The sequence below is a fragment of the Dipodomys ordii genome, unplaced genomic scaffold (genome assembly GCF_000151885.1).
Source record: "Dipodomys ordii isolate 6190 unplaced genomic scaffold, Dord_2.0 Scaffold34, whole genome shotgun sequence".
NCBI lineage: Eukaryota > Metazoa > Chordata > Mammalia > Rodentia > Heteromyidae > Dipodomys > Dipodomys ordii.
In genome coordinates, this window is record NW_012267250.1 from 7,197,324 (window position 1) to 7,219,330 (window position 22,007).

The 22,007-nt window shown below is 35.9% G+C and overlaps 1 protein-coding gene across 1 annotated transcript in view; it reads left to right on the top strand.

Moving 5' to 3' along the window:
* Ube2d1 (ubiquitin-conjugating enzyme E2D 1) overlaps positions 1 to 19,410 on the top strand; it is a 34,568-nt gene extending 15,158 nt beyond the window's left edge. The window contains exons 2-7 of the mRNA XM_013017216.1: positions 11,081 to 11,144; positions 11,238 to 11,269; positions 13,524 to 13,601; positions 14,640 to 14,745; positions 17,599 to 17,692; positions 18,496 to 19,410. Of these exons, the coding sequence (XP_012872670.1) occupies positions 11,081 to 11,144; positions 11,238 to 11,269; positions 13,524 to 13,601; positions 14,640 to 14,745; positions 17,599 to 17,692; positions 18,496 to 18,541 (420 nt within the window). The 3' untranslated portion in view covers positions 18,542 to 19,410. The remainder of the gene's footprint in view (positions 1 to 11,080; positions 11,145 to 11,237; positions 11,270 to 13,523; positions 13,602 to 14,639; positions 14,746 to 17,598; positions 17,693 to 18,495) is intronic.
* Positions 19,411 to 22,007: the final 2,597 nt, after the last annotated feature.

The window sequence follows — 22,007 nt, forward strand, 5'->3', positions numbered from 1 at the left end:
GGAGATAGGAGTCTCACAGTCTCTCTTGCCCGGCCTGGCTTTGAACCGCGATCCTCAGATCTCAGCCTCCTGAGTAGCTAGGATTACAGGCGTGAGCCACCAGCGCCCGGCTGAGGGCAGGCTTTTGAGACTACTTTAGCTCAGCACAAAACCCCACACTTCTGGAAGAACAGCCCAACGTGGTGTCCTGAAAGTAGGTCAGCAGCATCTTAAATAAACAGTAAAGATGGAATATTTTGGAGGTTTGAGGTTTTCTAAACTAGAAACACCAAAACAAAACAAAATTTTAATGAAAATTTTACGTGGTTTTGGAGACTTGAATACATATATGAACATATACATATCTAAATATGTCACATTCTGTAAATTGGAAATTTGTGACCATGGTGTCACATACCTTAATTATAATATTCTTTTGATGCTCATACTTAGTGGTCATTATGTTATGCTTTTACATGGTCTCCACTATTCTCTTTCAATACCTGTTAAATAGTATATGCAGTGTGCCGATCTTTGAAAGGGAATAACTGTTTATTTGTTCCATTGCTAGTTCCAGTCATTTGCCTTTCTAAAAGATTGGAATTTGGAATGTCTGTTCTACTGATCACCATTATTCCTTAAATTTTCTTATATGATGCAATACTGAAAGGCATTGTATAAAGTACTGCAGAGGGATCAATAAATAAAAATGCACAAAAGTTTTGGCCTAAGAAATATTCTAGTGAAAGAGGGAAGGGAGGAAAGGATGATGATTTGTTAAAGATTTCTTTCATGTCCCAGGTATTAAGCTAGATGCCTTACTTGTGTTCTTCTCAGTACAGTCTTCAAGGCATGTAGTGATATATTGTATGACAAATGGTACATTTGAGAATAAGAGGTTCTTCAAATTGCCCAAGGCTGCACAACTAGTATACTAGCAAGGCTAGATTTAATCCAGATCCAAATGTCTTGTTTTCTAAAATGGCCTTCGAGGTTTGGATGTATGGCTCAGTGTTCAGTCTTTGCCAGCAGACACAAAGCCTTGGGCTCAACCCTTGAATGCCACAAAAAGAAAGAATAAGTAAATTGCCTTTGAGAAGGTAGCTATTTTTTAAAGAAGAATGGGTAGACATGGGGCATGAGTAAATGGAAGGAGGGTTGTTTTAGGAGAAGGAAAATTGTAAGGGTCAGAAAACTTGCCGATATACATAGGGAACTATCCAGGCAATCAGCTTAAATCAGTAGTTCTCAAAAGTTTTTTATGTCTCAATCCCCTTCATATTTTAAGTATTGAGGACGAAGAGCTTTAGTTTATATGTTATATCTATTGATATGTCCTATATGAGAAACTGAAACAAATTTAGAAAGAATAATTTAAAATCATAATAAAACCTATTGATTGAACTTGGAGCCATACCCATACTATTAATAAACGGTATTTTTTAATGAAAATAACTTTCCCAAACAAAAGAATGTTTAAGGGAGATACTGTTTTGCATGTGTTTAGAAGTTAGTTTAGGCGGACTTTTAGGTAGCACCTGGATTTTCACATCTGCCTATGCATTCTTTCTGTTACAATACCATGTTACCAAGTCTCTAGAAAAATGCCACTGTGTTGGTGGTGGAATGGTGCATGCTCTTATAGGCCTTGCTGCTCATGAGGCTGAAGCAGGAGGATTGGGAGTTCGAGCTCAGCCTGGGAAACCTACCAAGATTGCTTCTGAAAATTAAAAAAAAAAAAAAGGTAGAGGGAACTAGAACTAGAACTATAGCTCTATAGCTCAGTGGTAGAGAATTTGCCTAGGATGCATGTATCTTAGGATTTGGTCCCTGGCACTTCCTCCCTTCCTCCCAGTTCCCTTCCCACCCATCAAACCCAGCCACTGCATGCATATAGAGAGGGGGGGGGGGGAGGGAGAGGGAGAGAGAGGAGGAAGAGAAAGAATAGAAGGAGGAGGAGGAGGAAGAGGTGATGGTGGTGAAAACCAAGGTAACATCTTAGTTTTATTGTGCTTTTTGTTTGTGTTTGTTTGTACACATCCTGGGGCTTGGACTCAAGGCCTAGGTGTTGTCTCTGAGTTTTTTGTGCTCGAGGCTAATGCTCTACCACTTGATTCACAGCTCCACTTATGGCTTTTTTTTTGGTGGTTAATTGGACATAAGCGTCTCATGAACTTTCCTGCCCAGGTTGACTTTGAACAGTGATCTCAACCTCCTGAATATCTAGGATTACAGTCATGAGCCACCAGCTCCCAGCTGTGAAATTAATTTTGACCTTAATTTTGACCTTATATACCTGAAAGTTTTTAAGAACTCAGTAAGGAACTTTGGATAATCACAGAAAATCTGGGCAGAGAAACTGTCATATGTAAGTGCTAAATAATGAAGACACCTTCATTGGTAGAGTTTATTTAATAAAACAATAAGTAGTCACTCAAATTTTCTAAAGCAAAAGAACAAAATTTAAAAAGCTATTCTAAGCTGGCCACTGTAGTTCATGCCTGTAATTCTAGTTACTCAGGAGGCTGAGATCTGAGAATTGAGCTTTGAAACCAGCCTGGCAGAAAAGTCTCCATGAGACCTTACCTCCAATTAACTACTCAAAACCTGTAAGTGGTGCTGTGATTCAAGTGGTAGAGCACTAACCTTTCTCGTTCAAACCCCACAACCAACCAAAAAAAAGGTATTCTTTTAAAAGATTTTTATGAGGTATAGAATATTGGGAAGCAGGATAATGGAAGAGATCAAAGAAGAATTTAAAAAATTCCTACAACTCAATGAAAATGAAAATACCTCGCAAAGAAACTTGTGGGACACGGCAAAGTTATTGCCTTCAGTGCCCACATCAAGAAAATAGAGACAGACCAAGTAAATAATCTCATGATGCAATTAAAACAGCTAGAAAAACATGAAAAAAATGGAACCTAAAGTTACTAGATGGAACCAGATAACCAAACTAAGAGCTGAAATTAATGAATTAGAGAATCGGAGAGTCATAGCCAAAATTAACCAAACAAAAAGCTAGTTCTTTGAAAAAATAAATAAAATTGATGGACTATTGGCAAGAGTAATTAAAAAAGAAGAGAGGAAACCCATATTAACAGGATTAGGGATGCCATGGGAAAAATCACAACACGTACCCAAGATATCCAAACAATTTTAACGGACTACTTTCAAAAGTTATACTCTCTAAAGAAAGAAAACCTGGCAGAAATGGATGCATTTTTAGAGAAATACAAGTTGCCCAAACTGAGCAAAGAAGTAAATCAATTAAATAAGCCAATATCCTACAACGAGATACAGGAAGCAATCAGAAGTCTTCCAACAAAAAAAAGCCCAGGACCAGATGGATTCACAGCAGAATTCTATTAAGACCTTTAAAGAAGAACTAATACCCATACTTCTCAAGCTCTTCAGAGAAACAGAGAAGGAGGGAGCTATCCCAAACTCATTCTATGAAGCCAATATCACATTCATCCCCAAACCAGGCAAAGACCCAACCAAAGAGGAGAATTACAGGCCAATTTCCTTGATGAACACAGATGCAAAGATCCTTAACAAGATTCTAGCTAACAGAATCCAGAAACACATAAAAAAAAATCCTCCATTACTACCAGGTAGGCTTCATCCCAGAGATGCAGGGATGGTTTAACATACGTAAGTCAATAAATGTAATCCAACACATCAATGGAGCCAAGGTCAAGAATCACATGATTATCTCCACAGATGCAGAAAAGGCCTTTGATAAAATTCAACATTCATTCATGCTAAAAAGCTCTGGAGAAAATAAGAATAGAAGGAACATTTCTTAAAACAATGAAAGCCATTTACTACAGATCAATAGCCAATATTATACTTAATGGGGAAAAGCTACAACCAAGTCTCTTAAAATCAGGAACAAGGCAAGGATGCCCACTGTCTCCACTCCTCTTCAATATAGTCCTGTAACCCTTAGCCAGGACAATAAGGCAAGAAAAAGACATTAAAGGGATCCGCATAGGGAAAGAAGAAGTTAAACTATCCCTTTTTGCAGATGACATACTATACATTCACGATCCCAAAAACTCCATCCCCAAACTCTTAGAAATCATAAATCACTTTGGCAAGGTAGCAGGATACAAAATAAACCCACAAAAATCAGTTGCCTTCCTATACACTGATAACATACAGGAAGAGAGGGAAATAAAGGGAGCAACCCCATTCACAATAACCTCCCAAAAAATAAAATATTTAGGAATTAACCTAACCAAAGATGTAAAAGAACTATTTAATGAAAACTATAAAAAGTTAAAGAAATTACAGAATACACTAGGAATTGGAAAGACCTCCTATGCTCTTGGTTAGGCAGACTTAATATAGTGAAAATGCAATACTGCCAAAATTAATATACAAATTCAATGCAATTCCTATTAAAATCCCAATAACATACATCTCTGAAATACAGAAAACAGTCCAAAAATTCATATGGAACAACAAAAAACCTAGAGTAGCCAAAACAATTCTAGGGAATAAAGACAACATGGGAGGGATATCCATGCCGAACTTCAAACTCTACTATAGAGCCATAATAACAAAGACAGCATGGTACTGGCACAAAAACAGACCTGAAGACCAATGGAATAGAATAGAAGATCCAGAAATAAATCCACAGGCCTACAGTCAGCTGATATTTGACAAAGGAGCCAAAGACATACAATGGAAGAAACACAGCCTCTTCAACCACTGGTGCTGGGAAAACTGGGCAGCCACATGCAGAAGACTAAAAGTAGACCCCAGCCTATCACCATGCACCAACATCAACTCAAAATGGATTAAAGACCTTAACATTAAACCTGAATCTCTGAAACTACTGTAGGACAGAGTAGGAAAGACACTTGAACTTACAGGCAGAGGAAGGAACTTCCTGAACAGAGTCCCAGGATCACAACAAATTGGAGAGAGACTCGACAAATGGGACTACCTTAAAATAAAGCTTCTGCACAGCTAAATCTATCGCAACTAAGCTAGAAAGACAACCAACTAATTGGGAAAAAATATTTACCAGCAATATATCAGACAAGGGGTTAATATCCAGTATATACAGGGGACTCAAGAAAATAATCCCTCCCAAACCTAACAAACCAATTACTAAATGGGCAAGGGAACTAAAGAGGACTTCTCAGATGAAGAGATAAAAATGGCAAAGAAACACATGAGGAAATGTTCACCATCCCTGGTTGTGAAGCAAATGCAAATAAAGACAACTCGAGATACCACCTTACCCCAGTCAGAATGTCCCACATCCCCACAGCATTTGTTGAGGGGATGCAGAGAAAGAGGAACCCTATTACACTGCTGGTGGGAATGTACACTTATACAACCACTTTGGAAAGCAGTCTGGAGGGTCCTCAGAAAGCTAAATATTGACCTCCCTTATGACCCAGTCATACCACTTCTAGACATCTATCCTGAACAACAGGAACCAGTATACAAGGACACATGCACCTCCATGTTTATTGCAGCAAAGTTCACAATAGCCAGGATATGGAAACAACCCAGATGTCCCACCACAGGTGAATGGATCCAAAATGTGGTATCTATACATAATGGAATATTATGCAGCCATTAGAAATGATAAAATAATGGCATTTGTAGGGAAATGGATGGAGCTAGAAGAAATCATGTTGAGTGAGGTAAGCCAAGAACAAAGAGACAAACAGTACATGGTCTCCCTGATAAGGGGATGTTAAATCCAAAATGTTAGGTGATAATGACAAAATTAACAGGACTTAAGAAACAAAGGACTCCTACTCATCTGGTAGAATCACTACTAAATAACCCCATGCTGCTGATCACATGTATGGTATATATGTGTACACCGGAGGGGAACCAGGAAGACGACACAGAACTAGAGGGAATCAGAGAAAAACATGCAACAGTGGGATCCATCAGCTGCACTGGACATTGACCAAAGTGAACTAAGCAACTCAATGGCAGCAATGGGAAGGAGGGAACAAGTGGGAAAGAGGGAACAGCTGACACTATGCAAAACAAAAGAAATGTACATATCACCCAATGTGGAAGAAATAGCTGTATCGCAAAGCTCATAGAACTCATAAATGTTATAGACCGTGATAGACAATTTGCTCCAGGAAAGTTAGAATGTGTTTTTGACTTTAACTGAGCATCACTATCCCACAATACTGGGAAATTTGGGAAATTATGTAATCACTTAATCACAATAAAAAAAGTTTTTAGGAAAGGATTTTATGAGTTTCTATCATTAAGATTTAAGAAAAATACGGGGGGGGGGAGGATGGGAAGGGATGGGAAGGGGAAACAAAGGAGGAGGCTACAATGCTTGATAAGAAATGTACTCATTATCTTGACCATGTAATTGTAACTCCTCTGTACAGTATTTTCACAATAAAAAAAAAAGATTTAAGAAAAATATATTAACCCTCTTTAAAAAAAAGAATATTGGGAAGCAGTCACACAGAAAAAGAAAACCTTAGGGAAAAAATAATACATTGGGTTTCAGAGTATGAATAAAAAAGCTTTACTTTATGTTGGTTTTGAAATAACTTTCTAGTGTTACATAAAAGTTGCAAAAAATAATATAGAACACTGACACTTATCCTTCACCTTACTTCCTCTTACATTCATGACTTTGGTACCAGTAGTAACAATTATCAAAATGAGGAAACAGCAAAAGAACATCTGCTTAGGAAGCGCAAGGCACCGAGTTTAAAACCTAAACACTGTTTTTAAAAAAATGAGGAAAGTAACTTTGGCATAACAGAATTCACTGAACTACAGACTTACCTCAAATTTCACCAGGTTTTTCACTAATGTCTCATTCCTTTTAATGGTTGCCCAACATTTCATAATATAGCTCTTTCATCTTATGAAACAGTTCTCTTACTGATAAACTATTTTTCTCATATTTACACAAGATGATGAACTAACCATTTTTATGTATGTGTCTTTGGTTACCTATGTAGTTATTTCTGTAAGGTAAAATTGCAGGTCTATGACCACATGTATTTTTTCCTTCCACCGTTGTTACCAAATTACCCTCCAAAATCTTGTATCTCAACTTAGACTCCTTCCAACACTGACTGGCATGTGTATTCCCACAAAAATTATGGATGGAAGTATTTTAATATCTTAGCAGTAGTTTGGTTTGATGATGATCATCTGCATGGGTGTATACACTGGGCTATTTTCCTTCCTACACATTTGCTTTTCTAGTACACACATATAGATACAATACTTGACAAAGTAAGTATGATTTTGAATGTATTATCTGTGAAAACTTTTAATTCAGTGCACTATGAAAGCATGGCCATGAAGCTACTTCAGAAAAAGCCCCAGGAGCTCAGGACACTGTTACTAGCTGCTAAGTACAGGGTGCAGTCTGCATTTCAAGGTCATGTGTTGAAAATCAAAAGCCGAGTTCTAGAAGTAAAAGTCTGTTCTCTCAAAAGAGGGAATCCAGTGTTCTTAAGCAAGCTGTATCATTCAGTGTCATTTCTTACGGAAAAATTAAGGGGAAAGGAGCAAAGGACCAGACTACTAATCCTAGGAAATCCTTTTGGAATAACAAAAGAATCTCTGGATTATTTCTTAATACCAAACACATAGTTCTAAATGCTAGACGTGGATACTAGAAATAAATAGAGTGCCAGTTTCAGCAGAGAAAGCCTTAAGTCAGATAATAAGTCTGTGTGAGGAAAAGAGTAAGTTGTCATTGAGGTTTAAGATCTGTGTTTTTGAAGGACAGGGAGTGTATGTCCATGGTGCTTTTTGCTTTTTGCCGATGTTCTGTCTGCACCTATGCACAAAAGCTTCAGTTACATGTTTCCAAAAATTAATATAGCATCTTTCTGGCCGTAGGGATGAACGGAGGGATAAAATGTTGGAAATGTATGCCCTCTGAAAGTATGCTAGATTTGTTGTCTCCTCACCAAAGTATTGTCGTAATTATTTTTTTATTTTTTATTTTTGGGTCCGGTCGTGGGGCCTGAACTCTGGGCCTGGGTGCTGTCCCTCAGCTCTTAACTTAAGGCTAGCGCTCTACCACTTGAGCCACAGCGCCACTTCTGGCTTTTTTCTTTCTTTTTGCTTATGTGGTGCTGAGGAATCGAACCCAGGGCCTCATGCATGCAAGACAAGCGCTCTACCACTGAGCCACCTTCCCAGCCCATGTCGTAATTATTAGTAGTAAGTACTAGTTGGTGTGATTCCAAAGGAAGTCTGATGTTCAGCTCCTTCCTATAGCTACTCAATTTTACATAGACAACTGAAGGACTTTACCTTTAGTGGTTAACCTATGTGTTTTTCCTCTCTTCCTAAACCTTACTTCTTACTTACTTTCTTCTAAAGAAGAGATAGTCTCACAATATTAAGAAAAATAGCAAAAACAAGGTAACTTTTGATTTTTAAGCAAGACTTTCAAGGGGTTTGAAGAACAGCTTGACATTTGAAATTTGGTCATAAGCAAAGGCTATTCTAACTAAAATATAGTGTTGGGTTTTCTTGTAAACAAATGAAATTAATTTGTATATATTTCTGTATATGAATGTTACTCATGTACATTTTGTAAAATGGTCATGCCAATCATTGACAGTGTTTGTTTTAACTACAACATGGGACGGTTCTTTTTTTTTTTCTTCTGATTATCTGGTATTCTCGTAAAGACAAAGTACTATGTACATTATCATTTAGAGAACTCAATATGAATGATTTCAGAGGCAGTCTTCCAAAAGCCCCAAATTGAAAAGTGTTAAATAGTCCTTATTTACTACTAGAGAATTGTTAATTTTTTATTACTTAACATTTATTTGAATGTATACTGTATGCCAGAGACCATGACATGCTTTTGACCTGCATCATTTCACTTGATTATCTTGGAAAAAGTGGATGAAGATAGTAAGGCTACTTTGCATAACAGGAAAAAAGCTTTGATCATATACATATATAAATACATATGTGATATATATATGTATATTATCCCCCCCCCCTTCAAGGCTATGTGGTAGCACCAGACTTGAACTTGAAAGCCTTGCTTTTAACCACTGTAGCTAACTTGAAGACCAAAATCTCTTTTTACTTGGTCTATTCAGTGTTACTATTCTATGCTAGTAAGTGCATTAAAAAGAGAAACACAGCACTATTAAGAGGAATAAAATTAAACTTCGCTAGCTACTTAGCTAGTGTCTGTCATTCTTTGGAAAGCCATTCCTACCTCAACCTCTTCCTTGACTATCCCTATTTGAGGATTGAACTTAGGGCAAAGTCTGGACACATAATTAGTAGTGTCTTAAAATTAACTGGCAGCATTTTTCTTTAATTGCTGCTGCATAAAGTCAGGGTGTGGTTTATACCTGATGACATCTTTGATTTGGTGAAATGCAGTCTTTATTTGTATTTTCCCACGAAAATGTTTACACCCTTCCCATGGTTTTAAATGCCAGGTTATATATAATAATTTTCTGATGTGGCCTTGCCATCTTACAAGCTCAAGCCTTGTACGTTAAAGTTTTTTCTTACCATCACAGGAATCAGATTGAGCAGGTCTGCTTCTACAAGTCTCTATCTCAATCTATGACTCTTCATGCACCTTTATCCAGCTACAGTGTGAGATGTTGGGCTGCCTGGGTAGCATTCTATTTCTGTCTGATTGTACAATGTCACAGGTGCTGACAATGAAATGTGTCTCCTTTATGCTTCACCTATAAAATGGGAGCATAATAACACCCTTCTCTGAGGATTGTTGGGATGATTAAGACATTGAGAAGCAGTAGCTGTCACTAATCTTCATTACACTTCTTGTGGCCCTTCCTTACTTTGTTCATGTAATTCATCATCCGATTCCACAATAGGTATGCCCTTCACACTGTCCCGTGCCTGCCACCTTTCCTCTCCTCGCTGCCTCTCCAGATGAAGCGCTCATTTGTCATACCTAAAGTAACTAATCTGTTCCTCGTCATTTTTTTTCCTCCAGTCCTTTAAGGTCAGAACCATCTTTTAAATCAGAGCATGTCACTTCTTAAAAGTCATCCTGTGCATTTGGTATAGCATCCCTGGGTATTGTTCTCTACTTTCTGTCTGGCCTCTCATCTGCCTTTCCAAGCTCCTCTTCTATCATTCTGTCTTCCAGTATCACTTATTACCCCCAAACTCACTTCCAATCCTCCCTTGCAGTTCACCTTAAATGTCACTTCCTCAGAGACCTTCCTTTATCTTCCAAACTGCATTTTCTCCAGTTACAGTCCTTGTTCCCCCCTTCCTTTTTCTTTTTTCTTCTTCGCAGTGCAGGTGATCAAACACATGTTAGGCAAGTATTATATCCATAAGCTAAATTCCCCAGCCCAGATATAGTCTTTTCTGTTGCATTTATACTTTTCTTATCTGGGGATGTTTAGTTCCTTTCCATCTAAGGCTGAAGGAAATGAAAATGACCATCACAAAGAAGTAGGTAGAGCTAGGTATGTTAAAACTGGAAATTTGAGCTGAATGATCTTCTTTCTGTTGCCTTGAGAACAGGAAAAATATGAATCGATAATTTAGGCTTCAAACTGTGGCTTGTGTTCTCTTTTCTACTTTCCATCAAGTAGTTACATACATCACTATCTTTCTGAGCCTTCACTCCCCTTCATTAGATTGCAACCTATTGGAAGGAGGAACTGGAGTTTTGGTACTAGAGATTAAACCCAGGTCCTCACTCATCAACTGCTCCTCCAAGCAAGACCTATTTTTAAATATTATTATTATTAAACATATTGTCCACCTAGCATGTATGTAAATGAACTTATATAGAGTGAATACTAGTTAAACATTTTTGTCTTAGGAATCTCAAAAATACTTTAATCTGCTTAATCCTTTGCAAGGATTTGAGACATCTCATAAAGGAATTTACTATCAACTTCTATACTCTTCTGCCAATCAGTGGCAAAGTACATTTTGTTTTCCTATTTTGAAAACAGAACTGTATAAAATAATGTTAAAGTGGAAAAAAATGCTAAAGTGAGTTGTTTATGTTTTATTGGACTCTTATGCCTGTTTCATTGGAAGGGAAAGAAGGAATTAACCTTAAGTATTTTTTGCTCTCCCTCAGGAATTAAGTGATCTACAACGCGATCCACCTGCTCACTGTTCAGCTGGACCCGTGGGAGATGACTGTAAGCTTTGCTCTGATGTGAGGATTATGCTATCATTAAAAATACAGGTTATAACATTTGTAAATGACTCCAAAACTCTTTTGTTTGTTACAGTGTTCCACTGGCAAGCAACTATTATGGGGCCTGTAAGTATGATTCATATATATGAAATTGACCCCTGTAGCCATTCTTCATTCTTTGCCTTTTCACCTTTGTGACTAGGGTTAAATATTCTTACATCCTGACTTACCCAGGAAGCAAAATATGATTAGGGGTTTATGATGATTTTTCTCAGCATTGGTGTTAAGTATTTATAGGGGTAGGGGTCCCTGTGGTGTTTTCCTTTTCCAGATCTTTCATCGTTGATCATCCACAATGTGCAACCAGATTAGGTCTGCTTTATTTATTTTTTTTAGACACAGAGTCAGTGTTCATAACTAAAGATAGTCATTCTCACATCTGGAGTTTTCATAAGTTAGAAATAAGTAATCCAGCCGGGCGCTGGTGGCTCACGCCTGTAATCCTAGCTACTCAGGAGGCTGAGATCTGAGGATCGCTGTTCAAAGCCAGCCCGGGCAGGAAAGACCGTGAGACTCCTATCTCCAATAAACCACCAGAAAACCAGAAGTGGCCCTGTAGCTCAAGTGGTAGAGCGCTTGCCTTGAGCTGAAGAGCTGAGGGACAGCACCCAGGCCCAGAGTTCAAGCCCCACAACCGACAAAAAAAAAAGTAATCCAAAAGTGTAATTCCTATAGAAAACAAGCACCAAGTCCAGAAGTTTCTCATTCTTTTCTACAAAAGAGTACTGATAAATAGTGTAATGGGTCTGTTTTTGTCACCTTTTGAATTTGTTCCTTTTAATTTTGTTCCATTGCTTTAGACTCCAAAATACCTATTGTTCTTAGACTTCGTGATACTATCACCTCCATTAACGCTATTTCTTTTTATATCTAAGGGTCAGTTCTGACTTGAAATAGGCTCTCTTTTCAATAAGCTGCAGTCTGATTGCATTAGAATGTGCACTCTGCTCAAATCTGCTTTCTAGGTGAGGGCTAGTTGAGCATATGTTAGTTACATGTTTTCATGTACATCATCCTCTTTCCCATCCCTTGGAGGAGTTTTATGTAATCAGTTATGGAGTTTTAGTTATATAACTTTGTGTTAACTTAAAACAAAAAGGATCCTGGGGAAATTTTATTAAATTGTATACTAAAGGATGAACATGCAACCTGTTTATATAACCATTTTAATAAGAATCTACTATTTCTGTTTGTTTTTCATTATTAAGAACTCTCAAATGTTTTCATTTAAAGGCCTCCCTTACTATTTGAATGGTGTAGCCCTCCACAAATATTCCTTAGCAAATGATTACAATTGTTATTTATATTCCCCACCTTTTTAGTAATATAAACATGCATTCCATAATAGTCTGTAGTGTCATTTGAATATCTAAGTAAGTGATACTCATTATTATAATTTGCTTCATTTATTTTAGGACCCCTTATAAATTGTTGGTGACCTGGAATTAAACAATAAATATAGTAAGAATAATCATATGGTGTAGTCCTGTAATAATATGTGAAGACACGTAAGGAAGTAATAAGTCTTGCATTTATTTCCAAAATATTGATATAACATGATGTATTTAATTAATATGAAGAAAGCAAAATAGAATTTTAGGTATATTTAGCTACCATTTTTTTTTGGTATCTTTTATGCTTGTTTTGGTCTAAATATTTTCTAATGGCCACTTTTAAATGAGACAAAATTTAAATTTCTCTTGTAGATTCAAAATCTGATCAACTCTGACGATTGCGAGTATTTAGTTTTGTGTTAGACATTTTTGCATTTTCTGCATGATTTTGTAGATGATTACTAAATGAAGATTTGAGAGATAAATTGTGCAGTGATGTCATCCATTTCTTAAGCAACCTGGGTTTCTCCGGTCACCCTTAAGAGAACATGAGAACTTAAGTTTTATAAGTAAAAAATATTAATTCCAACCCATTTTCTTTTATAATTGTTTTTTTCTACAGAAAGCTAACTTTTCTTCCAGTAGCCTTCATGTGTAGACTAATCTTTCATAGTTATTATAGTCAGGAAAAGTTTTGTTAGGGTAAGTCACACTACTGAATGTGTCTCATGTTGTGTGGTTTTAAAACTTGCTATGTGGACATGATTGCTGGACATGCTCTTTTCTGCGAAGGGATGGTGTTCTCAAGGTAATAAATGAGTTGAACTTACGATGTGGTGATTGTACATGTTGCAAAAGGATAATATTTGATGTAGGCATTTCAAGTATGATGACTATTCATGCTGATAACATTGGGGAAAATCATTTTAAGTAATAAAGAAATGCAGTATAATGAAACATTGATGCATACTGTTTTGTAATTTCAGCCTGATAGCGCATATCAAGGTGGAGTCTTCTTTCTCACTGTACATTTTCCGACAGACTATCCTTTTAAACCACCAAAGGTATTTTCATTCCTGTGATTAATGTGACTCATGTCAGAGATTTTACTCTTTTTCCAAAGATGGTTTCATGATGTTGGAGACTAAGGGTAGGTTAGCATGCTCAAACCTTTGTGAAAGAACCAAATCTAAATGCTGCATTATCTCTGTATTAAAAAAAAGGTAGTCACTGTTAAACTACAAATTACATTGTGTGTTTCTTTTCCTCCTTATTAGCTGTGTGTTTGTGGGAAAGTTTCTATGGTGAAGAATCAGACTTTTCTATTCACGATGTCATCTTTCCAAAACTGACCTCTTTTTTCTTTCTCTTTTTCAAATATTCAGTGAATATTTTATGACTACTGCCATGTTCTTCTCAATGGGGAAAAAAAAGTAAATATGGCACAGCCCCTTCTTGTAGTAGCAAGAGGGAGAGAAAAGTTTTTATTAGATCTAACTTAGACAAGGTCAAGTGAGAAAACACATGATTGGGGGGTATGTGAATGGATCTCAGAGAAAATAGTTATTTTAGACTTTTTAAAAACAGCTGCCTAGAGTCAAATGTATGATATGCATATAGCAACTCTTGAGAGGAGGATTTGGGTTCTCAATACTTTTCTTAGGACAAATAACAAGCTGAAGCTTCTCAGCTTTGCCCTGGAGCAGAGTTAGTAACCCTGTTGATAGAGTTAAGTGGTACTTCCAGGCACTGTTGATAATCACTTTGGGAAAAGGATTACTTGTGAGGTAAGATGAAACCCGAAACCGGGTTAATTACTTTAGGTGCTACCTAACCAACCAGTCATACCAGCTCCCACAGACTTATTACAATCTTCAAAATACTTCTCAAATCCTTGGGGAGAAAAATAAGGAAACTGAGTTACTGGCTTTTCCGATTCTTAGTTCCTAGAACTACATGAAGCCTAAAGTAGATGCTCATCTAACTGGAATGCAATGTGTTTCTCCTCTAAGACCATGTCACATTGCAGGTATTTGGGGACCCAGAGCATGTTGATTCTGTTTTGCTCATGCTGTTTGTTGTTGTTTTTGTTTTGTGTTTAGATTGCTTTCACAACAAAAATTTACCATCCAAATATAAACAGTAATGGAAGCATTTGTCTTGACATCCTGAGGTCTCAGTGGTCACCAGCCTTGACTGTATCAAAAGGTAATTAATTTCATTATATCAGATTTAAGGCAAATGATGACAGTGAAACAGGCAAACTATAATGCAAGTATCTAGGCACTAGAGGTAAGATAAAATTGATTGTGCTTTCTCCTATTGTATTTTTGCTTTGCTGTTACATCTCCCCTATGATGCTGATTTATGACTGCTAAGCATTGAGGTGTGTGAAGTATGGGTGGACAAATTGAAATAGTGAAATAAGAAGAGACTCAAAATATTAGAGCAAGGACAGTGAGGATATGTCTATGGACATTTATCCTTTTAGCTTGAATTTTGTCCTCCTTTTTTTCTTTAGCAGACTTATTACCAAGACTTAGTAATAAAAAGATTTGGGAGCCATTTGTCCTGTTGATGAAACAGAACAGTTGACAGTAACAAGTGAATCTTTAAAGCAGTGTAGCTTCGTCCAAAAAGAAGTAGCAAGCTTAGTAGAACTAATAGTAATCGTATAAATACTTTTTAAAGTTCAGAATTACTCCACACATTAGAGTAATGTAGTATAGACAGCATCTTAGTGTGAACTTTGAACAATGGTCAGAATCATTAAGATGATATGTGATCCTTGCTGATTCTCCACTTTTACAGGTATATAGCATCTTTTTTTGCTAAACTGTCAGCTATAGGAATGGGTCATCTAAAGCCAATTTTGTCTTCTTAGCCAATTGACTGTACAAACACTCTTTGTACAAGCACTCTCCACTACGTTTTCCTCTTCTTGTAGGGTGGTTTGAATTTGGCTTCACACTTGCTAGGCCAGGAGATCTAATGCTGGAGCCTCTTGTCTAGCACACACATTCGTTTGTTTGTTTGTTTATAGTATTGCTGGGTTTTAAATTCAGGGCCGTGTACTGGCTAGATAAGCCTCCAGCCCTGACACTTTTATTGAAGGTATTTATGGGTAAATCTCTGATCATTTCTTAATTTTTAAAATAAGTACTACCCTGAATACACAACTTGTTTTTGACAGGGATAAATTTGATAGGAAGCAAGATCCAAGACCAGCTATAACTGTTCCAAATATTAGGTAAACAAAAGGCCTTCACATCCATTATTCATAACTGGTAGTTTTCAAGTGCAGTGCTTATCTAAAAATGTTCATATGGGTTCTAATGTCCTTTTTTAAAAGATGAACCTCTCATGCATGGAATCAAGAAAAGCAATCTTTGTATGTCAAATGTTATTCAAATCACTATGTTCTTTCCTGGAATAGTGTTACAAAATGAGTGTCATTTGGCATAAGCAGCTAAGTCCTTATCGTTTAAAAGCAATGGCAGATGGCCAGATGCTAAGTACTTCTGATATTTGTAGCTTTTTATAAAATATAATTAGTATTGTTGGCTTCTAGAAGCTGTCCTTTGAGAATTCAGATAGACTGTTTCTTATAGGTAAAATAGGGTTATAATGGTTTTGCTGTGGAGAGTCACTATGCACCTGAACCCTTGGATAAAGGACGAGTGTTATTTTTTTTTCTTGTCTGAAAGTATTTCATTTGCAGGTATGATAATGACAACAGGGAAAATGGCTTCTGGAAGCAGGAGTAGGGAGAGGAGGAACTTTGCTCATGAATTTTGTGAGGTTGCTCTGTACTTTACTTAGCTATCTGTTCACTTTTTCCTTTTCTATATTTTAAATATAGTAAAACAAGACATTTAAATAAAACCAGAACAGCTTTATATCATGAGTTTAATCTGGAAGCATTCTGAAAATATAAGCAAGCCCAGAGAATCTATTCTTTTTGCTTACAAAAGCTTGACGTTTTATTGGACAGGCAGAAGATAAATGTTATATTATCTTTTTTTCTTAGTACTTAATGTCTCCTTTTCTCTGTCATCTATTAGTCCACTCTGCTCTCCTCTTTAGACTGGAGAGCGTAGGAAAAGATAAAGGAATGTCATACCAGAGAGGAGGGTGGAAATGGGAGGTTGCTCTATAGCTTCCAAGTAGACCCTCAGAAGTGGTTGCGTGCATGTGAAATGGATGAGATTCCTGATTTCCTTCTATTTCAGATACTTTTGTGTGTGTGTGTGTGTGTGTGTGTGTGTGTGTGTGTGTTGTGTTTTGAGTCAAGGTATTACATAGCGTGTGCGTGTACACACACATACACACATGCATACACACATATTAAAAAATGAATGCAAGTTCCTAATGTCAAGCCCTAATATTGAAAAAAATAAGGATGTGGCCTCAAAAACAAGCTAAAGTTAACAGTTCATATTGTTTGTAAATTCATTTAAAACAGATAAGTTATAAGGACTAAAAAAAAAAACTTTCTTCATTGTAGACAGTCTCTATCATCAAACCATAGGAAATGATGCATGAGCACAATGTCCACCACATTTAGGCCATTCACTATGATTTGATTGTTTTGTAGAGTACTTTAATGATTTGATTGTTTTGTAGAGTGGTTGGTTGTTCATAGCTATTTGTTTTGTAGAGTACTTGATTTGAGTGGTTGTTTGTAGCTATTTGGAGTATCATATTTTTTTAAGCAAATAGACATTCAAATAAAATTTAAAATTTCAAAAAAGAATAATTTCATAGTATACATTTATATAGTTATTTTATAATTATAATAATAATATTTACTACCTGCCAAAGTATACAACATAATTTGATGCATGATTTGTATTTTCTTTACAGGGCTGAGGATTAAACTTAGGGCCTCGTGCATGCTAGACAAGTACTCTGCCTCTAAGCTTCATTCTCAAATCCTGATATATTCATTTTTTTCCTTTATTAGTTCAATCATTATATTTAGTAAAAATTATTTTATGTGTACAACTCTTATAAAGCAGAAAAGCCATTCTCTAATAAAATGTTTTCTTTTAAATCTAGTTTTATTATCCATATGTTCTCTTCTTTGTGATCCTAACCCAGATGACCCCTTAGTACCAGATATTGCACAGATCTATAAATCAGACAAAGAAAAGTAAGTGCTTATATTCAGTCCTGTTTGAATGCATATCTATATAGTGAAAACATGAGAATACCAGTATAATTTGAAGTATACTATCAGTATCTTACCAGTACATTTGATTATGTTTATATTAAATGTGTATCCCAATGATGTAAACTCTTATTGGTCTTTTTTATACATACAAAAGAAATATTCCTTCCTATTTACTGTTTAATAATGCATGTTCTTTGCACAATAACTATATAATTTCAGGCAGTAAATTATAAGTGAAAGAATAATCACTGGACAATACTGAATATTGTCTTCCCTGTCTTCTCCCAGGAAGAGAAGTTAGCTCTTTTCCACCCAGACTTTGTTTTCCAGCTGCCTTATCCTGCTAGTACTGTAGGTTCTTTTTTCTTCTTCTTTTTTGTCAATCATGGGGCTTGAACTTGGGGCCTGGGCACTGTCCTGAGCTTTTTCGCTCAAGGCTAGCCCTCTACCACTTTGAGTCACAGTGCCGCTTCCAGTTTTCTGGTTGTTATTTGGAAATAAGAGTCTGGCTTTGAACTGGGATCCTCAGATCTCAGCCTCCTGCACCTTGCATTTGGTGGATAATACTCATTTCAGAGTTTGCTTTATAGATTTCCTAGTTTTAAGAATATATATATATATATATATATTACATTTTCATAATGATTGCAGGGACAGCCATATGAGTTCATATGTCTGGTTAATGAGTTAATTATAAGATGGCAAAATAGATAAATTCTCTACTGATGCTTCTAAAGATTAAGTGTGTAAGTTTTTATCATGTCCCTTTTGTATGTCTACAGATACAACAGACACGCGAGAGAATGGACTCAGAAATATGCAATGTAAAATTTAAAAAAACTTTCACTTATACCAGAGTACTGTAAAATCTAGGTGTTTTTTTCAACATTAGCAGTAAATTGAGCACTGTTTACTGTTTCATTGTACCATGAAACCTTTTGATTTTTACCCATTTTAAATGTGTTTCTGAAGCAAGACAAAACAAACTTCCAAAAATACCCTTAAGACTGTGATGGGAGCATTTATCATTCTGTATGCATTGAGAAAGACATTTATTATGGTTTTTAAGATACTCGGACATCTGCATCTTCAGCTTTCAAGATCTACAATGCAGCTGAGAAGCAACCAAATTATTTTTTGCTGAAACTAGATGTTTTTACATGAGAAATACTGTATGTGTTGTCACTTTTATAAATCTGTATTCAGATTTCATTATTTGTTAGCTCACTTTATAAGTTGTATTTTTTTACTGTATAGACTAAATGTATTCTATTTACCTGTATGTCACCTCATGACTTTTTTCCTGTGAACAGTATTGAAAACTCGACAGCTCATAATGAAAAGAATGAACTGTGTTCCCTTCTTAGGATATTCCGTAGATTGATTGCAGATTTCTTAAACTCAAAATGATCTTTACACTGTAATTCTCAGTATTCTGATGATGGAAAAACATTTGTTTTGATTTTTTTGTTGTTGCTGTTATACTTGACTTAACATTATTGCAATGTGAATTAATTGCACTGCTAAGTAGGAAGATGTGTAACTTTTATTTGTTGCTCTTCACATTTGAATTTTTTTCTGTATAGGCAATATTATATTGACACCTTTTACAGATCTTACTGTAGCTTTTTCCATATAAATAAAATGCTTTTTCTACTATTTGTCTTGATTACTTAAAAAGCAAAAAAGCTATATGTTTATATAGAAAAACATATAAACATAAAAATGATATGTTTATGTAAGATTATTTCAAAATGGCAGAAATTAGGTCTTTTACACTTGGCATTTTTAATCAACCTTAATTATATATAATTAGTTTTGTCTTAGGTTAGCATCTCTTTGTTAAAATTTCTGTCTAAGATGTTTACCTTGGTCCCAGTTGAAATTAGAGTTTGTTTTAGCTCACATTTTATATGATAGATTTTTTTTGTAAAAGTACTAAAATGCATATAAGTTAGTGTCACTAAAGAAAAGTCTCTACTGATCTCAGAAATCACTAGATTGGTTTATTAACATTCTGTAGATGTAACTTACATTGTTTCTTTTTTATTATTAAGTTTTTTATTGTGAAAATACTGTACAGAGGGGTTACAATTACATGAGCAAGGTAAAACAAATTGTTTAAATAGAGATACAGGTGGCCCCATTGCAGCAAAGAGATGTACAAGACGTTATGTCAAAAAACGAACCTTACATTATTTCTTAACATCTCAAAATCTAGAATTTCTAAAATAGAATTTCAATGCCATCACAATTTGAAAAACACTCCTTTTTCACTGTAGAAATTGCCAAAAGATATTGTGAAGTTGATGCTTGCTTCTGTCTTTATTAGTTACCAACTAAGATTAATTGTAATAGCAAGTTATTCTAAATTTTAAGGGAATCAAACATTCTTTTAACTCACTGGTGGGGTTGGGGAGGAGCTTCCTCTCATCCATAGCAAATGTCACTATTTCTCTCAAGAAGAGTGTTGCTCTGCTCATGATTGCAATAGCTTTGTGTTTAAGAATCTGTAGGGGATGTAGTCATTAGCAAAACATTTAAGTCACTTGATTGTTTTATCATGATTCATTATTATTAAAGCACAAAATAAGCCAGATGCTGGTGGCTCATGCCTATATTAGCTGCTCAGGAGGCTGAGATGTGAGGATCTTGGTTCAAAGTTAGGCAGGGCAGAATAGTCCTCATGAGACACTAATCTCCAGTTAACCACTCAAAAATTGGAAGTGGCACTGTGGCTCAAGTGGTAGAGCACTGGCCTTCAATACAAAGAGGCTTGGGGACAGCTCCCAGGCCCTGAATTCAAGCCCCACATCACATCCAAAAAAGGCATAAAATAGGCTGTTGTTAGAAAAACAGGTCCTTATAAATGAATATAAAATAATTAAATGCTTTGTGAAATGGATGTTTAAGGAAATAACAGACTTTATAAATACACTAGATGATGTTTTACAATAATAATAAAAACATACTTTATTACCCATATTGTTATAAGCTGCATTTGAATTTGAATTTGAACACACCACCATTTGATTTGAAGGATTTTGTATATGCAGTAAAAGATGTTTTCCCCCTCGGCTATCACTTCTTTAAAAAAAAAAAAAACAACTTTCATTTGTGTGGCATTTATTTCTCTCCGTTAAAAGTTTGTGAAAGTTGCCTAACTAAACACCTTTGCCTACATCTGACAATTATACTTGTGGACTCAAGAACTGAGCACAAGTTCTCTTAATGAACCATCTTAACATTCAGTGGTGGTATAATGAACATCTATCACCAGGCTAGAATGTCACTTTTGGTTAATGCTGAGAGAACATCTATAATGTTTTAAAGCTGTGACTTCAAAGGTCCAGATCCTTTTCATAAGGTAAACATTAAGAACCTTGGACTGTCTGGGAGTTTAGGATCCTACTGCTCCAAGTCCTGGCTGCTTCAAGACAGAGTAGTTGAACTTCAGATTGGATTCTGGATGTTTATAAAGCCCACATATTATGAATCAATAATATTGTTTGTAAGAACAGCCTCACCACCACCTCCCGATGGGGAAAACTAAACATTTATTTTGGTTGTAAATCAACTCCATAATAACAAGATACTAGATCAATTCTAGCTATTCCAGGTAGGTGGGAAGCGGAAATAAGAAGATAATGGTTTGAGGCTTGAGTTTGAGGCTAGTTCAGGTCAATGCCAAAATCCAAAATCAAACTGGATAGGATGGTGATGCCTGTAATGGCCAGCTCCTTGGGAGGTAGAAGTAGAAGAAATGTGTGTTGAGGTCAAATGAGGCAGAGTCCAAACCCTAAACCAAAAGGACTTGGAGCCTGGCTTAAGTGGTAGAGCACTTGCTTAGTAAGCATGAGGACCTGAGTTCAATCTATAGGTGGAAAAACAGGATACTATGTCTCACCCAGTAACACAGAACAAGATTTAAAAGAAGTGTTGTTTTTTTTAAGTATTCTGACAGTTGCAGTTTACATATTAGGCTGCAAGTAGAGGTTCATCTACTTTCACTGTAAAAATTGCTGTGTACACATAAGTGGTTTTTTTTTCCGCATTCTGAATAATACCTTAATCTCTTAAATTTTGTAATTGATAAGCCCTTGCCCAAAAATGCTTTCAGTAGTAGTGATAATTGAATATTCTGTAAATAGTGGATGTTTTCACTTGTAGATATAATGCATAATGCAATGGTGTCTTCATGGTAGTCTAATAGGTGTTACATCTCTTAGATCTATATTTTGTTAAATGTCAATTTGTTTCCATTGTTATGTTTTAGAAGAAAATGGGTTTAAAT